Raw genomic sequence first — 23,165 nt, forward strand, 5'->3', positions numbered from 1 at the left:
TGAAATGATCATGTGGTTTTTGTCTTTCCTTTTGTTGATCGGGTGTATCACATTGATTGACTTGTGTATGTTGAACCATCCTTGCCACCCTGGAATGAATCCAACTTGATCATGGTGTATGATTCATTTTATGTATTGTTGGATTCAGTTTTCTATTTTTTTGAGGATTTTCTCATCTGTAGTCATCAAAGATATTGGCCTGTAATTTTCTTTTTTTGTAATGTCTTTGTCTGGTTTTGGTATCAGAGTGATGGTGGCTTCATAGAATGACTTTGGGAGTGTCCCTTCCCTTCATTCTTTTGGAATGGTTTGAGGAGGATGGGTATAAATTCTTCTTTGAATGTTTGGTAGACTTCCCCAGTGAAGCTGTCCGGTGCTGGACTTTAGTTTGCAGGGAGTTTTTGTTTTGTTTTGTTTTTACAGATTCTTTTTTTACTTCTAGTGATCAGTCTATTCAAATTATCTGTTTCTTCTTGCCTCAAATTTGGTAGGCTGTGTATTTCTAGAAACTTTTCCATTTCATGTAGGGTGTCCAGTTTGTTGGCATATAACTCTTCATATTTTTATGCCTTTTTCTTTTATTCTCTTATGACTTTTTGTATTTCTGTAGTGTCAGTTGTTACTTCTCCCCTTTTACTTCTTATTTTGTTTATTTGGGTCCTCTCTCTTTTCTTACTGGTGAGCCTGGCTAGAGGTTTTCAATTCTATCTTTGTGAAAAACCAGCTGTTGGTTTTATTGATCTTTTCTATTGTTTTTTGATTTCTATTTTATTTATTTCCTCTCTGATCTTTATTTCCTTCCTTCTGCTGACTATAGGTTTTGTTTATTCTTCTTCTTCTAATTCTTTTAGGTGGTAGGTTAGGTTGTTTATTTGAGATTTTTCTTGTGTCTTGAGGAAGGCCTGTATTGCTATGAACTTCCCTATTAGGACTGCTTTTGCTGCCTCTCATGGATTTTGTCAGTGTGTTTTTATTGTCATTTGTCTTGAGGTATTTTCTGATTTCCTCTTTGATTTCATCATTGACCCATTGGTTTTTTTAATAGCATGCTTTTTAGTCTTCGTGTGATCCTTTTTCCCCCATTTTTCTTTCTGTGGTTGATTTCTAGTTTCATACCATTGTGGTCAGAAAAGATGCTTGAAATAATTTCTATCCTGTTAAATTTGTTGAGGCTTATTTTGTATACTAGTATGTGGTCTATTCTAGAGAATGTTCTATGTGTGCTTGAAAAGAATATGTATTTTGGTCTTTTTGGATGTAGTGTCCTGTAGATATCAATTAAGGCCAACTGTTCTATTGTGTCATTTAGGGTCTCTGTTGCCTTATTGATTTTCTGTCTGGAAGATCTGTCCATTGATATCAGTGGGGTGTTAAAAATCTCCTACCATCTTTATTTTTCTCTTACTTTCTGACTTTATGTCTCTTAGTATTTGTTTTATGTACTTAGGTGCTTGTATATTGGGTGCATATATATATTAATGAGTATGATGTCCTCTTCTTGTATTGATCCCTTTGTCATTATATAGTGTCCTTCTTTGTCTGTCTTTATGGACTTTCTTTTAAAGTATTTCTTGTCTGATGTGAGCATTGCTACCCCCACTTTCTTGTTGTTTCCATTTGCATGAAATATTTTTTTCCATCCCCTCACTTTCAATCAATATGTGTCTATATGCCGTAAAGTGAGTCTCTTGTAGGCAGCATATTGTAGTTCTTGTTTTTTAATCCAATCTGCCATTCTGTGTCTGTTGATTGGAGTATTTATTCCATTGACATTTCAGCTAATTATTGATAAATATGTATTTATTGCCATTTTAAACCTTGTTTTCTAGTTGATTTTATAGTACTTCTGTGTTCATTTCTTCTTTATATTTTTCTATTTGTGATTTGATGGTTTCCTTTCGTATTATGTTGTTTCTTTTTCTTTTTTGTGAATCTACTGTATGTTTTTAATTTGTGATTATTCTGGTTTTGAAGTATGTTAACCCATAACTACATCTGTTTGCTTTAGACATAGTCATGTAAGTTCAAACACATTCTAAAAAATCTATAGTTTTGTACTCCCCTCCCCCACATTTTGTGATTTTGACGTTCTATCTTACATCTTCGTGTTTATCCTTTTGCTGTTAATTGTAGTTATAATCACTTCTAAAAATTTTTTTGATTGTTTTTAAATTTATGTACTGGCTTATTTAAGTGATCAATCCTGTTATATTTTTGTCTTTCCTATTGTGATTTTCCCTTTCCTATAGATTCTTGCTTCTTTTCTATTTAGAGAAGAGATTTCAATATTTCTTTTAGGTTATGTTTAGTATTTAGCTATATTCTTCTTGCTTTTGCTTGTCTGGGAAACTCTTTATCTCTTCTTTTATTCTAAATGATAAGCTTGCTGGGTAGAGTATCCTAGGTTGCTGGATTTTCCCTTGCAGGAAGTTCAGTTAGGTGGCAGCTGTCAGCACTGGTCTGTCTGCACAGATAGCTAGGAAGCCAGCAGGTGCATGCTCTTTCTGAGCAGAGTCCAGGCTCCTCCCAGCTTGCAGGGGGGCTTTTCAGGGCAAGGACCTGCCCATGTGTACCCTCCCTCCTTCGCAGATTCCTCCCACAGGCCTTGGATCTGTCCTGATGCCTTTTTTTTTTTCTGTCCTACCAAGTTACTTGGGGATCTTCCTTACAGCTTTGGTGGTATAAGAGATCTTCTGCCAATTTCCAGTTAGTTTTCTGTGAAAACCGTTCCACCTGTAGATGTATTTTTGATGTGTTTGTAGGTGAGCTCCACTTTGTCATCTTGATCCACCTACAAGCTTAATATCTCTTAAATTCACTTGTACTTTCCATCTCTTTGTTTGCTAAGTGAGATTCAGATATTTTTCCTTTTTTATGGTTTTTAAAAATTTGGGGCTTTTTTTTTTTTTTTTTTTTGGTGGCACACGGGCCTCTCACTGTTGTGGCCTCTCCCGTTGTGGAGCACAGGCTCCGGACGTGCAGGCTCAGCGGCCATGGCTCATGGGCCCAGCCGCTCCGCAGCATGTGGGATCTTCCCGGACCAGGGCACGAACCCGTGTCCCCTGCATCAGCAGGCGGACTCTCAACCACTGCGCCACCAGGGAAGCCCAAATTTGGGGCTTTTTATCTATTCAGAATGAATTTTTTTGAGAACCCTCCACTGTAAAGATTGTAACTTCATTTTTTGAAGGGTAAATTTAAAATGATTAACTATTTGAACACAGGTATGAATTGCATTTTTACCACTGCTGAACTAAATGATGATAACTGCTGCTGGTGGGATTGTCAGCTAGGCATGCACAGGTGACTTCTTCAGTCCTGCTTTGGCATCTCTTGTTTTTGATCTTTTGCTTCTTTTGTTTTCTTGATTGTTATAGAGGCTTATTTTCTACTTCTGCAGTTTGTTCCTTGAGCAGTTAGTCTAGTCTGCTGGATATTTCATTTCCATAGGTCGTTTCTTTCACTGTTATGTCTGTTGTCACATTTGCCTTCCCCGTGGCTATATATATAGCTCATTTGAACTGATGATGTCTAATAGCAGTTATTTTTTTTCATAGCTTTTAAAATTATATGCCCTATATATCCTTGTAAGGAAGAGGGGCATTTTACTTTGCCTCAAGGAGGCCTTGTGTTTTTTGGAAATAGTATTTACCTGGCAGTGACCCACTCCTTATGGAAAACAAACTCCTTCTCTATTAACGTTTAATTCTTTTCCATGTTTTTAACCAACAAACATTGAAAGAAACTACTGTAAATAGGCTTTCAGTAATGTAGTAGTAGGTTGTGCGGGAGGGGAAGTATTCTACAGTCCTGTGATTAGGTCTCATTCTTTTGGTGAGCCTGTGCCCCATACTGTTCTGTGAACTTCACTTCACTAGTGGTACTCAGTCTTTTTTTCCACTCTTAGGTGGTACAGCATGGCTGGAGGGAGCTGGAGTTGTATATTTCTCTTCCCCCCACATGAAAGACTAGAGCAGGTTAGAGTTGGTTATTTCCCTTTAGCCAGGTCAGTTAGGCTCTGATAAAACCCCAGTAGTTTAGGCTCTGTTAAATTGTTTCTCCAGGCCTTGGTAAGAAAAACAGTGCTCTGGCATATCTCAAAATTGTTCCTTTTCCCCTCCCATGCTGGAATCACAAAGGGGTTTTTCTTTGATATTCACTGCGAGGACCTGTTAGAATTAATCTTTCAAAGAGCCAAAGATAAATAAACAAAATAAAATAAAAATAATTGCTCTAATTACTTATAGCTCATACATAGTCTTCAGACTAGCCATAACTTACTCAAAATAGCACAGCCTACAAAAGCTTTCCTATATTATTGTTTTCCGTAAGAAAAGAAAAAACATTAGAGTCTCAGATTTTTAGTCTCCGTTACAAACTAAAGAATGAATGTTCTTTTAATTTTTCAGCAATGCATGTTGCTCTCCACTCTTTTTTTTTTTTTTTTCTGTACGCGGGCCTCTTGCTGTTGTGGCCTCTCCCGTTGCGGAGCACAGGCTCTGGACACGCAGGCTCAGCGGCCATGGCTCACGGGCCCAGCCGCTCCGCGGCATGTGGGACCAGGGCACGAACCCGCAACCCCTGCATCGGCAGGCGGACTCTCAACCACTGCGCCACCAGGGAAGCCCAACTCTCCACTCTTGAGTAATAACTAAACCAACATTTCCTTTTGTAATAGTTTCATACCTAAAATAAAACGTAAGAGAATAGAATGTTTCTCTGAAGATGACATTTTGTAATTCATTATTAAAGCCTAAAGTCTAATAGATAAAGACACCATTAATAGTTTGTCATTCAGTCAGTGTAAGAAAGGCAGGATTCTTTCATCTAAGATTTACCCAGTTGTTTGAAAAGCAATAACAGGTATGTTGTGTTTGAAAATAGTTTAGGTTTAATTGTACATTATGCTTCTTCAAGACATTTGATTGGTTATCTTTCCTTAAAAAGGTAATCCTAAAATAAATTTTATTTTCCTAGGAGATATCTATAGACAAATATAAAGCCTAGATTTATTTTGGGTGCGACCTAGTAAAGATTTACTTCAATTCATCACATGATGGTAAATTAGAATGTCAAGATAGCATACCTAATTTGATATTTTACATTGTTCCCCATTGATTTCATAGCAACCCAATATAGTTTTGAAGACAATTAGAGTAATCTAGTCAATGATACTGTGGGCTAGCTACAATCGCAGATAAAAGAGAAATATTTCACAGCAAAAAGTCTAGGGAGGAGTATGGTAATACATAAAATGTTCAGTTATCTAAGGGTATTTTAAACAAAGTGCCGTTTAACACCATTTACTGCTTAAAGAATTTCAAAAAGAAGTATGTTCATGTCACTGAATTAGTTATCTACAGGGTTAACATTGACTTGTGTTCAGTGACGCAAAGAATATTCTTCCTTTTAGATTTATTATTAAGGAAATATAGGAGATGGTACTCATTCTTCACTTTCTTACATCCAGTCTGTGAAATGCTCAGCACTGAAAAAATTCATAACAACAAATCATAGTGCAATTGATGAATTCTTTAAACCAGTATTGTATTATCCCTGCACAGCCTACTATATTGAGTTCCTGATGTTCACTGAGAAGCTTGCACTATTCTTATTCGCAGCTTTCTGAGGAACATTTCTGTTTCCAGTAACATTAAAACACTGAGTGGCAGTTAAGTTATTACCACAACAAAAATGAAATTGAGACCGCCAGAAGTCTACCGTTTTTTTTTTCCTCTGAGGTTTTTCTAGCATGCCATGAGAAGGCATCATTCATGGTACTTTGTACCTATGCACTATCTTATATGGATAAATAAGTCCCAAGACAAAGTGTACCTTTGCTAGCAAAACATCAGTGAAACTAATTTTAAAAAATCTCAGCCTGATATAAGGTACTATGATTGTGAATTAAAAATCTGAAACATCACATAGCAGCTATTATGACTATTATGGCAGAGTGTAATATGTTCATCCTTGGAAAAGACATCACAGTATTCGCAGGCTTAGTTGAGGCTCCTAGTCTATACATCAGTTAAGCAAAAAAAGGTTGAGCTTCAGTGAGTGATTCTTGAGGTGGTATTCTGCAGCCCTGAAAGTCAGAGAGAGCCTGTCCTCCTGGTTGCCTGCTAAGGCAGAGTATCCAGTTTCCATATTCCCATTCAGTTTGGCTCTTTGAGTGATGTTGCTGTTAAACATCCCATGGCCGGCAAATGCTAGTATCTTGGACCCTTGGGAAGACCATTGTCCCTGAGAGGCAGTCCAGCTGGGTTCAGCTATCCCAGGGAGTGGGTAAGCATGACTTACACTGGACATTCACAGGAAGATGCAGATTTTTTCCTTGAAGGCCCTCCCTAGGCACAACAAGAACAACTAACATTGCTCTGTATCACAGACAATGTTGTCTGTAGGCCCCAGGATCAGTTCCCGAAAGGTCTTAATACTGGCAAAGTTCTCAGGAGTGTTTAAAATGCTGACTTCGTTTTTCTCCCTGTCATGGTACCACACCTTTATTCACCCTCAAGTCAGTCCATTCATCTCCTCTTTGTTCATAATGTATGTTTTATTTGCTTTTGAAGTAATTACTGTCTCTTATTATTACATAAAATGTTTACGTTAACTATAGATGACTTTTTACTGTCTTTTTTCAGATCATATTTATTTTTCCATTAGCTTGCAATTCTATTTGAATATAAAGTCGTATAACATACTTGTTAATGATGTTCCTGCCATGCAGCTCAAAATTGTTCTGGATTGAGAACCTGTGGACAATGTTTGGAGCAGCCTGGTTGTGGCTGGTGCAACGATCCTAGTAATACAGGAAGAGGACACTGCATTGAAGGGTCTTCCCGGGGACCAATGAAGCCTGTTGGAATGCAAAATAATGAGATGGTTCTTGACACCAGTGTTTGTCCTAAAGAGAAGAACTATGAGTGGTCCTTTATCCAGTGTCCAGGTAATAAAAATGTGATGAAAGCAATTTTAGCTTCTGCTCAAGGACACTAAGAATTACTTTCCTTTCTTATAATAAAGATTTAGGAAAAAAAACAATGAAAATAAGACTCAAATTTAAAGGATTAAAAAAATTCTTTCCTATATCCATGTTTGTTTTATAGGTGGTATTACGTTTGGGATCATTAAACAGGCTGACCAGATGCATGGTACATAATTGTTAGATTTGGTTTCATGTGAACTGTTAAAAGGAAAAAGAATATTGGTTTCATACCAAATTTCTTTACTGTAGTGTAGTCTTTTATTGTTTACAATATTATACTATCTTAGAATTCAAAGGCAGCTCAGAGGATCCAGTCAGGCTAAGTATGGGAATATTTTGTATAATATCCATGATAGAGTTATTTGACCCTTGGTATTTGGTACCATTCAATTTTGAAGGTCAGTAAAGTTTTTAGAGTTTTTAAAATAGGGAGTCTGTTCTTCTATGGAATAAAATCAACCTTCTTGAAAAATTAATTTATTCAGTATATTTTTATTGAGTGCCTACTATGTGCAAAGAGTGTTTTACGTGCTAGAGACATAACAATGAACAAAAGTAGACTAAAATCACTGCATTAATTGAGCCTGTATTCGAGTTGAAATTAATAAAATTAATTACACACACATATATATGTCTATGAAGTTGGGTGGTGATAAGTGCTACTAAATAAAGCAAGGAAGGGGGCTAAAGCTTGCGATTTAAAAGGCTGGCGAGAGAGGATCTCACTTAGAAGTAATGGTTAATAAACACCTCAAGTAGATGAGGGAGTGAATCATGCTGCTGTCTGGGGAAAGAGTGTTCCAGAAGACACAAAGACTTGGGTGAGATAGTTTATTTACGAGATGAACCTAGGAAGCACAATTGAGGGAACAGAGAGTTTCAAAGTCGGGAGAAAAACCAATAATATGTACATTATTAGGCTGACTACTCTACTGGGAAATTTGAGCTCAGACACACTAGGGACCTATGAAGAACTATGCAGGGATTGGGGGTGGGGGTGGGGAATTTACCCACTAACTCTCTTCCATTGATGGTTGAGTGATGCCTCTGGGGGTATTGTACTTCTGAGTTGTGCCGGCATGTCTGATTAATAGCTTATCATGATACCAGTGAACATTCTGAGGCAAAAAAGTGGGGAGATACTGCAGAACTTGCTGTAGGTGCGGCGCTGACAGTGTGTTGCACTGAAACCAGATGGACTAAGGGAATGTGGTACTTCTACATAAACTTTGGAATATATGAAAACCAAGAAGAGGGACAAACTATTGATTCATACAACATGGCTGAATCTTAAATACCTTTTACTTAGTGAAAGAAGCCAGACCAAAAGGCTACATATTGCGCTATGGAGATGGAAAAGAGATCAGTTATTTGCCAGAAGTAGTAAAGGTAGGGATTGCCTTCAAGGGGACCTCATAATGGAATTTTTTGTGCTGTGGAACTCTTCTTTATGACACTGTGGTAGTTCATAATGACTCTATGCATTTGTCAAACCATACTGTATACCACAAAGAAAGAACTTTCCTGATGGCAAATTAAAAAAAAAAGTCAACCAGCATGTCAGGGGATCCCATAAGGGAATGCAAACTGTGAGAAATAAATTTAACTGTATTACAGATGCCATAACCTCATCAAAATAATGAGCTGACCTAAGTAGCCTTGGAAAACAGCGTTTTGGCTGGATACTGTAAAACTAAAGAAAAAAACCTACATAAACATTATATTCTGATTGGTAAATTTGTTTCTCACATAGTACAGATTAACAATTCTAACAATACTTTATATGTTTAGTAGGTTTGGACAAATATATAAATTAATTGTGTTTGATGTGAGCCAGGTTTCCCACCGTCACAGAAAGACATAGACATAGAGAATGGACTTGAGGACACGGGGTGGGAGGGGGAAGTTGGGGCAAAGTGAGAGTAGCATTGACATATATACACTACTGAATGTAAAATAGTTAGCTAGTGGGAAACAGCAGCATAGCACAGGGAGATCAGCTCCGTGCTTTGTGATGACCCATAAGGAGGATGCGAGGGAGGCTCAAGAGGGAGGGGATATGGGGACGTGTGTATGCATATGGCTGATTCACTTTGTTGTACAACAGAAGCTAACACAGTGTTGTGAAGCAATTATACTCCAATGAAGGTCTATTAAAAAAACATGCGAAGAGTAAAGACTATAAAGAACCCTGTGGGGAATTCCCTGGCGGTCCAGTGGTTAGGACTCCGAGCTTCCACTGCAGGGGCCACGGATTCGATCCCTGGTTGGGGAACTAAGATGCCACATGCCGTGCGGCATGGCCAAAAGAAAAAAAAGAAAAGAAAAGAAAAGAAAAAAGAATCCTGGTATTGATTTAGAGTATAAGCATGAATTCAAGTTTATTTTAATATTTAATATATATACGCAGAGGTATATATACATATATTTTCTAGCTCAGTTCTCCAAGAGGGCCTGGAAGCCATGATGCCCCAGTAGCAATGAGCACATTCAGTGCCCACAATCCTGGTTTCTAAATACCATTTTCCAATGAAAGGAACCAGGGCTCTCTGGAGTAATGGCTGGTTCTAGGGCTGGGGCAGGGAGAACACAAGGTGAACCTGAAGTATTGTTTAATGCCAGAAAGTAAGAAAGTGCTCAAAACAAAATAAAGGAGGATGGGAGCATGTCAAAGGGACACAGCCAACCAGAAAGAGTTCTTAATGGGTCAATCTGGGCAAAAAATAATGATTGTGTTGGATTGTAACCCAAAGAACAGAATACATATCCATGTGATTTAAGTGACTGAATAGGTAATAAATGGGTGAGAATGGATAAATATTCCTTACAGAAAATTCCAAATAATAAATGTAGAATGAATGAGGGAAATAAAAAATTGCTGTTAGAACCCCACAGTAATAAGTGCAGTAAGAATAGTCTTCTTAAGAATGTTCAAATTAGTGGGTGAAACTTTAAGGAGAAAAAATATATTTGTGTAGCTTCCAAATATCTTCCTCAAAAATATTTATTAATTACTGTGGTGGTTTGAACGTATGTCCACAAGTACCTTGACACTCATTCCCCTAGGAAGTGGAGCTTAATTTCTCTCCCCTTGAGTGTGAGTTGGACATGGTGACTCCTAGTGAATAGAGTGTAGATGTGGAAAAACTGTAACTTTACAGTGGAGGATGTAAGGCGACATCACCATAAACAAGTGATCAAGGTTAACAACACCAGTAATAAGTCATGTTAATATCACATACCCCCTGATATGATGTGGTGAGAAGGGCACCTCACTTCGGTGGTATTCTTCCCCCAAATCTATAACCTGGTTTAGTCATCAGAAAACATCAGACAAAACGACATTGAAGGACATTTTACAAAATACTTGACCAGCCCTCTAGAAAAGAATCTGCTTCCAAGCTCATTCACATGCTGGCACAATTCAGTGCCTTGGAATTGTAGGGCTGAGGTGACTGTTTTCTAGTTGGCTGTCAGCCAGTGACCACTTCGGCTCTGAAAGAATGCTCACGTTCTCTCCCTCATCCCCCTTCTGTCTCCAGAACTCGCATTGTAGAGTCTCGACAACTGAAATGGGATCACTTACACTTTGAATCTCCTTCAAGTAGAGACTAATGCCTTTTAAGGGATCATCTGACTGAGTCCATCCAGGATGATGTCCCTTTCTCAAACCCAACTGTGCCATGTAACAACCTAATCATCAGAATGACTATCCCATCATATGTTCAGGTCCCTACCACACTCAGGAGGAGGTCATTAGTGTTTGATTAAATACCTGAGGTACTATAACCCAGCTTCATCAACACATAAGACTAACCATCATACCATACAGTTTACCCATTTATAGTGTATAACTCAGTGGTTTTTAGTATATTCAGAGTTATACAACCATCACTACAGTCAGTTTAAAAACACTTTTATCATCTTTCAAAGAAACCTTGTACTTATTAGCAGTCATGGCCTGTTTAACCACCCCCACCCTTGTCAGCTATGGATTTACACATCCTGAACATTCTATCTAAATTGAGTCATATAATTGTAGTCTTCTTTTACTGGCTTCTTTCACACTGCATAGTGTTTTCAAGGTTTATCCATGTTGTGGCATATAGCAGTGCTTCATTTCTTTTTATTACCAAATAATATTCCATTGTATGACTATACTACATTTTGTTTATTCATTCATCATTTGATGAACATTTGAGTGTTTCTAATTTTTGGTTTTTAAAATAATGCATCTATGAATATTCATGTACAAGTTTATGTGTGGACATATTTTCATTACCTTGGAAATGGAATACCTAGGTCATATGGTAACCATGTTTAACCTTTTGAGGAACTGCCTGACTGTTTCAAAGCTGCTGTGTTATTTTACATTTCCACCAGCAGTGCATGAGGGTTACAGTTACTCTACACCCTTGCCAACATTGCTTATTTCACATCGTTTTTTTTTTTAATAGATCTTTATTGGAGTATAATTGCTTCACAATACTCTGTTAGTTTCTGTTGCACAACAAAGTGAATCAGCCATATGCATACACATGTCCCCATATCCCCTCCCTCTTGAGCCTCCCTCCCACCCTCCTTTTGGGTCCTCACAAAGCACGGAGCTGATCTCCCTGTGCTATGCGGCTGCTTCCCACTAGCTAACTATTTTACATTCGGTTGTGTATATATGTCGATGCTACTCTCACTTTGCCCCAGCTTCCCTTTCCCACTCCATGTCCTCAAGTTCATTCTCTATGTCTACATCTTTATTCCTGCCTTGCAACTAGGTTCATCAGCACCATTGTTTGTTTGTTTGTTTTTAGATTCCATATATATGCGTTAGCATACTGTATTTATTTTTTTCTTTCTGATTTACTTCACTCTCTGTGACAGACTCAAGGTCCATCCACCTCACTACAAGTAACTCAATTTTGTTTCTTTTTATCGCTTAGTAATATTCCATTCACATTGTTTTGATTGTAGTCATCCTTGTGGGTGTGAAGTAGTACCTCATTGTGGTTTTGATTTGCAGTCATTTGGTGGCTAATGATGTTGAACATCTTTTCATGTGTTTATTAGCTATTAGTATTTCTTCTTTTGAGAAATGTCTATTGGATTCTTTGCACATTGTTTAATTGGGGTATATGTCTTTTTATTATTGAACTGTGAGTGTTCTTTATATATTCTGAATATATCCCTTACTAAAGATTGATTTGCAATTATTTTCACCCATTCTGTGGGTTGTCTTTCACTTTCTTGATAGTGCCCTTTGAAGCACAAAAGATTTTTTTTTAAATAAATTTATTTATTTATTGTTGGCTGTGTTGGGTCTTCATTGCTGTGTGCGGGCTCTCTCTAGTTGCGGCGAGCAGGGGCTACTCTTCGTTGCAGTGCGCAGGCTTCTCATTGCGGTGGCTTCTCTTGTTGCAGAGCATGGGGTCTAGGCGTGCGGGCTTCAGTAGTTGTGGCACGCGGGCTCAGTAGTTGTGGCTCGCAGACTCTAGAGTGCAGGCTCACTAGTTGTGGCACATGGGCTTAGTTGCTCTGCAGCATGTGGGATCTTCCTGGACCAGGGATTGAACCCGTGTCTTCTGCACTGGCAGGTGGATTCTTAATCACTGTGCCATCAGGGAAGTCCCCACCAAAGTTTTAAATTTTCATGTTTTATCTATTTTTTCTATTCTTTCTTGTGCTGTTGGTTTCATGCCTGTGAAATCATGTATAATAAAAGATCCCAAAGGTTTTCACCTATGTTTTCTCTTCAGTCTTTAGTAGTTTTAGCTCTTACGTTTAGGTCTTTGATCTGTGTTGAGTTAATTTTTGTGCGTGGTGTGAGAAAGGGATCCAGCTTAATTCTTTTGTTCATGGCTATAAACACCATTTGTTGAAAAGACGGTTTTTTTCCTTATTAAATTTATTTTAAATTTTGTATGTATTTTTTCATCTTAGAAATTGAATTTTAGTCATTTTTATATTTTCCATTTCTCTCCTTCTTATGTTGATATTTTACTCTGTATTCTCGAGTATATGGAGCATACTTTTAATAGCTGTTTTAAAAATCCTTCTCTACTCATCCCAATTGGTATGCCATTTCTTTCTCTGTTTCTATTGGCGCGTGTATATATATATATATATATATATATATATATATTTTTTTTTTTTTTAACTGATTATGAATCAGAATTTCCAGGTTGGTTATTTTTGGTGGTATTATCCTGGACATTGTGATTTTTTTTTAGCTTATTCAGTTTTGTTCTATTTCTTTAAGTGTGTTGGACTTTATTCTGGCATTCAGTTGTGTTACTTCAAAAATTGTTTTTAATATTTGTCATGGCCTGTACATAGCAGCCCTAAGTTCAGTGCTAATTTATTTCCACTACTAAGACAGTGCCTTTCTGTGTTCTGCATACAATGCTCTTTGTATTAAGAGGTCTCTCCACGTTGACTCTTGGGAGTATAAGCTATTTCTAGTCCTACGTGAGTTCCTGACATTGTTTTACTTACTTTTTTCTGATGGTTCTTTCTCCAGCTTCATAGAGTTTCACACTGTGTTCAATTTATTATTTAACCAAAGATTCAAGGGGACCTGTCTATAGATTGCTGTGTGCAACTCTCTCTTCTCTAGTATTTTGCCCCACAAAGCCTAACCACCATGGCCTCCCTGAACTTTGCTCTTTGTTTCCTCAACTAAACGAGGGTTTGGGTTTTCCTCCCTGGGCTGCATCCTCAAATCTGCCTCCAGATAGCAAGCCAGGGCAGTCATATTTTGTCTTCTTTTTCTCAGGGATGCCATTCCTGAACTGCCTGTTATACTTGAAAGTAGTTGTTTCATATATTTTGTTCAGTTTTCCTATGTTTACACTAGAGGTCAGTTCTCACAGCAGTTAAATCTTCATGGGCAGAAGTGGAAATCTTCTGTCTATGTGTTTTTATTTACAGTGAATCTCTTGTAAGCAGCATTAATGTCTTGTTTTTTATTGTTGTTGTTGATGTGTTTTTAAAATCTATTCTGATAATCTCTGTCTTTTATCAAATTGTTTAGTCAATTTAGATTTAATATAATATTGGTAATATTGAATTTAGTCCTACCATCATGGTATCAATTTTAAAATTTCCTTTATTTTTTTCTCTGTTGTTTGTTCCTCCTTTTGCCTTTTTTTAGATTAATTGAGTGTTTTTAAAGTCCACTTTTATCACTTTTATTGGAATTTTAGCTATACCTCTTTTGTGTTTTTTTTAGTGACTGCTGTAGTGATTGTAATAGTCATCTTTATCTTATCACAGTCTACCTTGAATCAATATTATACTACTTCATGTATAAGGTAAGAATATTACAAAAGTGTAATTCCATTTGCTCTTTTCCTGTCCTTTGTGTGATTACTGCCATATATTTTACTTCTATATATGTTATTAACCACACATCACATTATTTTTTTTACTTTAAAAAGACAATTTTCTTATAAAGAAATCATAATAATAAAAAAATCTTTCTATTTACCCATGTATTGACCATTTTCTGTGATCTTCATTTTTCCCTATTGATCTGAATTTCCTTTTGCTATAACATTTCTTTAGCTTGATGAACTTTATGTAACATTTTAAAGTAGTGTGTTTCTCAATTGGGCTATAAATTAGCTTTTATACATCTGAAAAAGTTTTTATTGTGTATGTGTGTGTCCTCATATTTGAAGGATATTTTTACTGGTAATAGCATTCTAAGTTGACAGATATATTTTTTCAATAATTTGAAGATGTAATTTCCTTTTCCTCTGGCTTCTACTTTCTCTTCAGAATTCCTCTGTCAGTTTTATTGTTTCTCCTTTGAAAGTAATATGTCTTTTTCTTCCCTCTGACCTTTTAAAATATATTTTTTCCTTAGTTTTTGGATGTCAGCAATTTTAGTGTGATGTACCTAAGTATCATCTTTCTTTTTTTAATTGTGACATGTGTTTTTCATCATGTTTGTAAAGTTTTCTGCCATTATCTCTTCAAATATTGCATCTGTCCCATTGTGTCACTCTAGTCTGTATTTCTAAAAGTTTGATTCACTTATGTTAGGCTTTTTCACCATGTTCCTAAGTTTTCTTATTGTCTTGTCTGTATTTTATATCCTTGCACCTCCTCTGATCTATATTTTTTTTTTTTTTTTTTTTTGCTGTACGCGGGCCTCTCACTGTTGTGGCCTCTCCCGTTGCGGAGCACAGGCTCCAGACGAGCAGGCCCAGCAGCCATGGCTCACGGGTCTGATCTATATTTTGATCATTAATTCTTCCTTTAGATGTTTCTAGTTTTCTCTTAAACCTATTTTTTAATTAGTCATTGTTATTTAACATAGCACGCGAGGTTCACTGTATTAAAACAGTTTTACACATGATTCTGCATCATCTATTTTGCTGAATTCTGCTAGGCAGTTCTTCTACCAGTCTCTCCTGATTTTTCTCTTGTGGCTCCATTTATCTGGCAGCTTGACTGGTTTTGGATGATCTCAGAATTCTTTACTCACACGTCTGGTGGTTTGAGCTGATTGCTTGATCTAGGGGTCCTCAGGCTGCAAATGATTGTTCTCTGCTGTATTTGGCCTATCATCCTCTGGTGGTGTAGACTGGAATGCTGTACATATATGTTTAGAATAGAATTCGAAGAAGGAGAGAGCAGAGTATATATGGCTCTTGAGGCGTAAGCTCAAAATTTCCATACCATTACTTCTGAATTCCACTGTTCTGAAACAGTCTTCATGCCAATGCATGTTCAAATGGTGGGAAAAAATTGTACTTTTTTGATGAGAGCAAGGATAAAGTAATACTATGAATTTTGTACATACAGAGATGTGAAGAATTTGTGTAAATTATTTTTCAGCTCATCTAATTAGTTCTAACTACTTTGTTTATTGATGTATAACTCGTATGACATAAAATCCTTCATTTTAAAGTGTACAGTTCAGTGGTTTCTAGTATAGTCAGTAGGTGTGCAACTATTACCATCATATAATTCCAGAACACTTTAATTACCCCAAGACGAAATTCCATACCCTTTAACAGTCACTACCTGTACATCCTTCCCTCTAACACCTGAAAACCACTAGTCTACTTTCTTTCTCTGTGTATTTGTCTATTCTGGACATTTCATTTAAATGCAGTCATATAATGTGTCTTTTAGTGTCTGACTTCTTTTACTTAGCATACGTTTTTAAGGTTCATCCATATTGTAGCATATATCAGTCCTTTACTTCTTTTTATGGCTGAATAATATTAAATGGCATACCACATATTCACACTCATCAGTTGATGGGTCTTCAGCTTATTTCCACTCTTTTGCTATTATGAATAGTGCTGCTATGAACATTTGTATATGTTTTTGTGTAAACATGTTTTAATTTCTCTTTGGTATGTATCTAGGAGTTGATTTTTTAGTCACATGATAAATGTATATTTAACCTTTTAAGGAATTGCTAGACTTCTTCCAGAGCTACTGTACTATTTTACATTTCTACCAGCAGTGTATTCTAATTACTCTCCTCACCAATATGGGTTAATAAATCATTTTCTTTATTATCCTCCTAGTTGATGTGAAGTGGTAGCTCTCTGTGGTTTTGTTTTGCATTTCCCTTATGACTTATGGTGTTCTTTTCATGTGCTTATTAGCTACTCATATACTTATTATGGAAAATGTCTATTCAAATCATTTGCCCACTTTTTTTGTTTTTTGTTTTTTGTTTTTTGTTTTTTTGTGGTACATGGGCCTCTCACTGTTGTGGCCTCTCCCGTTGCGGAGCACAGGCTCTGGACATGCAGGCTCAGCGGTCATGGCTCACGGGCCTAGCCGCTCCGCGGCATGTGGGATCTTCCCGGACCGGGGCACAAACCCGTGTCCCCTGCATCGGCAGGCGGACTCTCAACCACTGCGCCACCAGGGAAGCCCCATTTACCCACTTTTAAATTGAGGTTTTTTTTTTAAATGGTAGAATTGTAAGAGTTATTTATGTGTTCTGGGTATGAGATCCTTATCAGACATATGATTCTCAAATATTTTCCACTGTTCTGTGGGTTGTCTCTTCACTTTCTTGACGGTGTCATTTGAGGCACAGGATTTTTTTTTTTTTGCTGTACACGGGCCTCTCACTGTTGTGGCCTCTCCCGTTGCGGAGCACAGGCTCCGGACGCGCAGGCTCAGCGGCTATGGCTCACGGGCCCAGCTGCTCCGCGGCATGTGGGATCTTCCCGGACCGGGGCACGAACCCGTGTCCACTGCATCGGCAGGTGGACTCTCAACCACTGCGCCACCAGGGAAGCCCAAGGCACAGCATTTTTTTGATAATGTCCAGTATATCTTTTTTTTCTGTTAGTTGCTTAAGCTTTAGGTGTCATATATAAGAAACTGTCGCCTAATCCAAAGTCATGAGGATTTACATCTATATATTCTTCGAACATTTTTGTAACTTTAGCTCTTACCTTTAGGTTTTTGATCCTTTTTTAGTTAATTTTTATATATGGTGTGAAGTATGGGTCCAGACTTATCCTTCTGCATGTGAATATCAAGCTATCCTGGCACCATTTGTTGAAAAGACTATTTCCCCAGTTAAACTTCTTGACACCCTTGTTGAATATCAATTGACCATAGATGTATGGTATTATTTCTAGACCTAATTCTATTCCATGGTCTATATGTCTGTCCTTATGACAATGGCACATGGTTTGATTACTGTAACTTTGAAGTAGGTTTTGAAATTGGGAATTGTCAGTGCTCCAACTCTGTTTTTCTTTATCAAGATTGTTTTGCCTAATCTGAGCCCTCTGTTTCTAAACATGAATTTTAGGATCTGCTTGTCTATTCCTATAAAAAAAGTCTTTTGGAATTTGATGGCATTGAATTTGCAGATCAGTTGGGATGAATTTCTATCTTAATATTAAGTCTTCCCATCCATGAATACAGATGCCTTTTCATTAATTCCTTTTAATAATGTTTTGTAGTTTTCAATGTACAAATCTTGCATTTCTTTGGTTAAATGTATTGTTAAATGTTTTATTCTTTCTGATGCTATTGTATTTGGTATTGTTTTCTTAATTTCACTCTCAAACTTTTCAGTTTGGAAGTGTATAAAAATACAATAAAACAGATTTTTCTACAATTGATCTGTAGCATTGTTGAAGACAATTATTAGATTAAATAATGTTTTTGGATTTCTTAGTTTTCTGTATGGAAGATTATGTCATCTGAAAGTAAAGTTAGTTTTCTTCTTTTTCAATCTGGTTGCCTTTCATTTTTTTTTCTTGCTTAATTGCCCTGTCCAGAACCTCCAGTACAGTACTGAATAGAAGTGACAAGTAAGGACAGTTTTGTCTTGTTCCTGACCTTAAAAAGAAAACTTACAGTCTTTTACCATTAAATATGATGTTATCTATGAAGTTTTTATATATGCCCTTTATCAGGTTAAGATAATTCCCTGCTATTCTAGTTCGTTGAGTATTTTCCATCTATTGAGATGATGTTGTGATCCACCCCCACCCCACTTTATTTCTCTAATAGTATGTTGTATTGATTGATTTTCATATATTTAAATAATCTTGCATTCCTGGGGTAAATGCAACTTAGTCATGATGTATAATCCTTTTATATTCTAGTGGATTCAGTTTGCTAGTATTTTGTTGAGAAGTTTTGCAGTTACAATCATAAGAGGTATTGGTCTGGCATCATCTTTTCTTGTGATAAGTTTGTCTTGTCTTTGTATTAGGTTAATACTGGCCTCATAGAATGAGTTAGGAAGTCTTACCTTTGCTTCTGTGTTTTGGAAATATTTGTGAATAATTGTTAATTCTCCTTAACTGTTTGGTAGAATTCATGAATTAAGCCAGTTGATCTTGGGCTATACTTTTCTGGCACTTTGTTGATTACTAACTCAATCTTTTTATTGTTAAAGCCTGTGCCTATTTTCTGTTTCTCCTCTAGTAAGTCTTGGTAGTTAGTATCTTTCTAAGAATCTCCCCTATCATCTAGGTTATCTAATTTATTGGCATCCAGTTGTTCATAGTATTTCCCTATAGTCCTTTTCCCCAGTCTTTGTCAGTCGTATGTCTCATCTTCCATTCCTGATTTTAATAATTTGTATCTTCGTATATTTCTTTGTTAGCCTAGCTAAAGTTTTGTTGATTTTGTTGCGCATTACAAAGAACAGTTTGTATTTGGCTTTATTGATTTTCTTTATTGTTTTCCTACTCTGCATTTTATTTATTTTCACTCTAATCTTCATTATTTCCTTTCTTCTGCTTGCTTTGAGTTTAGTTTTCTATTAATTTTTTACTTTATTAAGGTACAAAGTTGGTTGATATGAGACCTTTTCTCTTTTTTAATGTAGGCTTTTACAGCCATAATTTTTTTTTCTGAGCAGTGTTTTGCTGCATCCTGTAAGTTTTGGTATATTATGCTTTATTTTAATATACCTGAAAGTAATTTTTAATTTTCCTATGATTTGTTTTTTGATCCATTGGTTATTTAGGAATGTGTTGCTTAATTTCTACAATTTGTGATTTTCCCAAATTTTCTGTTATTGATTTCTAATTTTATTCAATTGTGGTTAGAGAACATACTTTATATGACTTCAGTCCTTTTACATTTATTGAGGTTTGTTTTATGACCTAGTATATGGTCTATCCTGAAGAGTTTTTTATGTGCACTTAAGAAGAATGTATATTCTGCTGCTGTTATGTGGATTTTTCTATTTATGTCTGTTTGGTCCAGTTGGTTTATAGTGTTGTCCAAGTCTTCTAATCCCTTGCAAATCATCTGTCTAGTTGTTTGATTCATTATTGAAAGTGAGGTACTGACGTCTCCAACTATTTCTATTGAGTTCTTTCTTTCTGTTTTAATTTCTGTCGGTGTTTGCTTCATGTAGTTTGAGGCTCTGTTAGATGCATGTATGTTTACAATTTTTATATCTTATTGATGGATTGTCCTTTTTATCATTATAAAATATCCCTCTTCATCTTCAGTAACATTTTAAAAGTCTGATATTTCTATAGCCATTCCATCTTTCTTGTGGTTGCTGTTTGTATGCTATATCTTTTTTCATCCATTCACTTTCAGTCTCTTTGTGTATATAGGTGTGTCTCCTATGAAGGGTACATAGTTAGATCTTTGTCTTTTATCTGGTCTGTTTTTTCTGCCTTTTGATTAAATCATTTGATCTATTCACATTTAATGTTATTTTTGATGCAGTTGGATTTATGTGAGTTATTTTATTTTTTCCCCTGTATATCATGAATTTTCTTTTCTTCCACTCTTCATTTGTTTATTTTTTTGCAGTAAGTGAATATTTTCTATTATAACATTTTAATTTTTAATGATTTTTCATTATATTTTATGAGTTATTTTCTTTCTTTTTTAAAATAAATTTATTTATATTTTGGCTGCATTGGGTCTTCATTGCTGTGTGTGGGCTTTCTCTAGTTGTGGCAAGCGGGGGCTACTCTTTGTTGTGGTGTGCGGGCTTCTCATTATGGTGGCTTCTCTTGTTGCAGAGCATGGACTCTAGGTGCGTGGGCTTCAGTAGTTGTGGCACTCGGGCTCAGTAGTGGTGGCTCACAGGTTGTAGAGCGCAGGCTCAGTAGTTGTGGTGCATGGGTTTAGTTGCTCCGTGGCATGTGGGATCTTCCCGGACCAGGGCTCAAACCCGTGTCCCCTGCATTGGCAGGCAGATTCTTAACCACTGTGCCACCAGGGAAGTCCATGAGTTATTTTCTTAGTGGTTACTCCAGGGTTTACCATATATAGCTTATCTTATTAAAATATGCTTCAGATTTATACTAACTTAATTCCAGTGAGATGAAATAATGTTACTCATATAGGTCTAGTCTCTTTCTTCCCTTTTTGTGGTATTGTTATATGTATTACATCTGTATGTGTTGCAAACCCAGCAGTCCATTTTTATAGTTATTATTTATATAGTTTTATGTCTTTTAAAGAATCTGAGGAAAGAAAGGAGGGATGAGTATGTACTTATAGCCTTTGCTATATTAATCTTTGTATTAACCATGTTTGGTTTTCTTTGTTTGTTTCTGTGGATCTTTGTTTACCATCTCGTAATACCATGTCGTATACTTGGCCCAATATAGATTTTCTCCGATACACTTCCTCTGTGGTGTTATTGGGGAATACATTATGTTTTATGTTTTATAGGCCCAACAATACCATTATTTATAACATTTAAAATACAATCTTTAAAAATCTTGTAAAAGAAGAAAGGAGACAAAAGATATATTTACTGTCTTTTATAATGACAGTTCTGTTATTGGTGCTCTTTGTTATATTTTGTGGAGTTAAATTACTATCTGGTGTCACATGCTTTCTTCTTGAAGAGCTTCCTTTAGTATTTCTTGTAAGGCACATCTGCTAACAGTGAATTCTCTCAGTTTTTGTTTATCTGTGAATGTTTCACTTTAATTTTTGAAGAGCAGTCTCGATGGATAGAAAATTTTTGGTTGACAGTTTTATTTTCAGGAGTTTGAATATATTATCCCACTGGCTACTGACCCCCATTTTTCCTGATTAAAAGCCGGTTATTAATCTTATTGGGATTTTTTTAGGTGAGGAGTCATATTTTCTCTTGCTGCTTTCAAGATTTTCTACTTGTTTTTGGCTTTTATCACTTTTATTATAATGTATTTATTGATCTCTTCATGTTTATTGTACTTAAATTTTGTTAAGCTTCTTGGATGTGTAGATTAACATTTTTATCATATTTGGGGATTTTTCAGGAATTATTTCTTCAAATAAGTTTTAGCCTTCTTTCTTCTCTCCTATCTTCCAACACTCCCATTACACATAGGTTGGTGTACTTAATGGTGTCCTGCATTTAGCTGAGGCTCTGTTTATTTTTCTTCATTCTGTTGTCTCTCTGTACTTCAGCTTCCATGGTCTCTACTGATCTTTCTTCAGATTTGCTAATTCTTCTGCCAGTTCAAATTTACTGTTGAATCTCTAGTGTATTTTTCATTTCAGTTTTTTTAAATGCTTTTATTTTTTTTCTGTTAGTATGTGTAGAATTTTATCCACCCCCACCCCCCGGCTATTTTTTGGCTGCACTGTGCAGCGTGCGGGATCTTAGTTTCCCGACCAGGGATCAAATCCATGCACCCTGCAGTGGAAGTGTGGAGTCTTAACCACTGAACCGCCAGGGAGGTCCCTCATTTCAGTTATTTTACTGTTCTACTTTATAATTTCCATTCGTTCTTTTTTATAATTTCTGTGTTTTTATTGATACTCTCTTTTTGTTGAGACATTGTCATCATATGTAACTTTAGTTCTTTAAGCATAATTTTCTCATTTTTTCTGCCTTTAATTATTTTAAATATTTTTATTGTTTTCTAATTGTCCTTTTACTCCAATTCTTGGGTTGTCAATTCTCATTTTTATTATCTCTCTTTTGCCTGACTCTTCTTCATGATGCTTTGTGATTTTTCATTTTGAGGTTTAATTCAGTAAGTGTTGTTGTTGTTGTTTTCATTGTCTTTTATTTCGGTATCAAAGGCTTGCAAACGAAGGTGTGATGGCCAAACCTGGTTGACTGCCTATTTTTGTAAATAAAGTTTTATTGGATTATAGCTATTATCAATTGTTTGTGTATTGTGTATGGTTACTTTTGTACTGCAGTGGCAGCAGTGGTAGTTGTGAAGAGATTTTATGGTCTGCAAAGCCTAAAATACTTACTGTCTTGCAGTTTACAGAATCAAGTTTTTCCAGTTTCTGTTCTGTGTGACCTGAGTTGAAGAAGTATTTCAAGGGTCCATTTATGTCTACTTTAGCATGAGGCTTTTCTTGTTTACAGAATAGGTTTTAACACTATTGTTTGATGTTGGGGTTTCTCTACTATATGGAAAGTGTGAATTTCAACCCAACCCATATGATCAGTATAGGCTTTAAGTTCTCACAAGTGACTTTTGTCTTTCATACATTCTTACCCACGTTAAGTTTCCTTTCTGCTTCTTTGGGCTTGTGATGTATTTTAGTACCTTTTTCACAGATAGGGGCTACAATTGAAGGCTTTAAGCATTTTAAATATGGTTCAGTTTAGCTCTCTATTTTGAGTATGCCAGAGATTATATCTCCTGGCCCTGCTGGGTTTTGACCCATACCTATTAGCTGTTGTTAGTCTATCCCCATGTATAGTAAAGTTCTGTCACTAGCTCACACTTCTCTT

The 23,165-nt window shown here is 36.2% G+C and overlaps 1 protein-coding gene across 2 annotated transcripts in view; it reads left to right on the top strand.

Moving 5' to 3' along the window:
• The window catches only part of ATRNL1 (attractin like 1), a 678,243-nt gene that overhangs the window by 159,325 nt on the left and 495,753 nt on the right, over nucleotides 1-23,165 (top strand). For both annotated transcript variants that reach the window (XM_027112688.1, XM_027112689.1), the window contains exon 18: nucleotides 6,734-6,952. In XM_027112688.1, coding sequence (XP_026968489.1) covers nucleotides 6,734-6,952 — 219 coding nt within the window. The remainder of the gene's footprint in view (nucleotides 1-6,733; nucleotides 6,953-23,165) is intronic.

This window comes from Aethalodelphis obliquidens, unplaced genomic scaffold (assembly GCF_003676395.1).
Source record: "Aethalodelphis obliquidens isolate GAN/ISIS:26980383/991018 unplaced genomic scaffold, ASM367639v1 scaffold11, whole genome shotgun sequence".
In the NCBI taxonomy this organism is placed as follows: domain Eukaryota; kingdom Metazoa; phylum Chordata; class Mammalia; order Artiodactyla; family Delphinidae; genus Aethalodelphis; species Aethalodelphis obliquidens.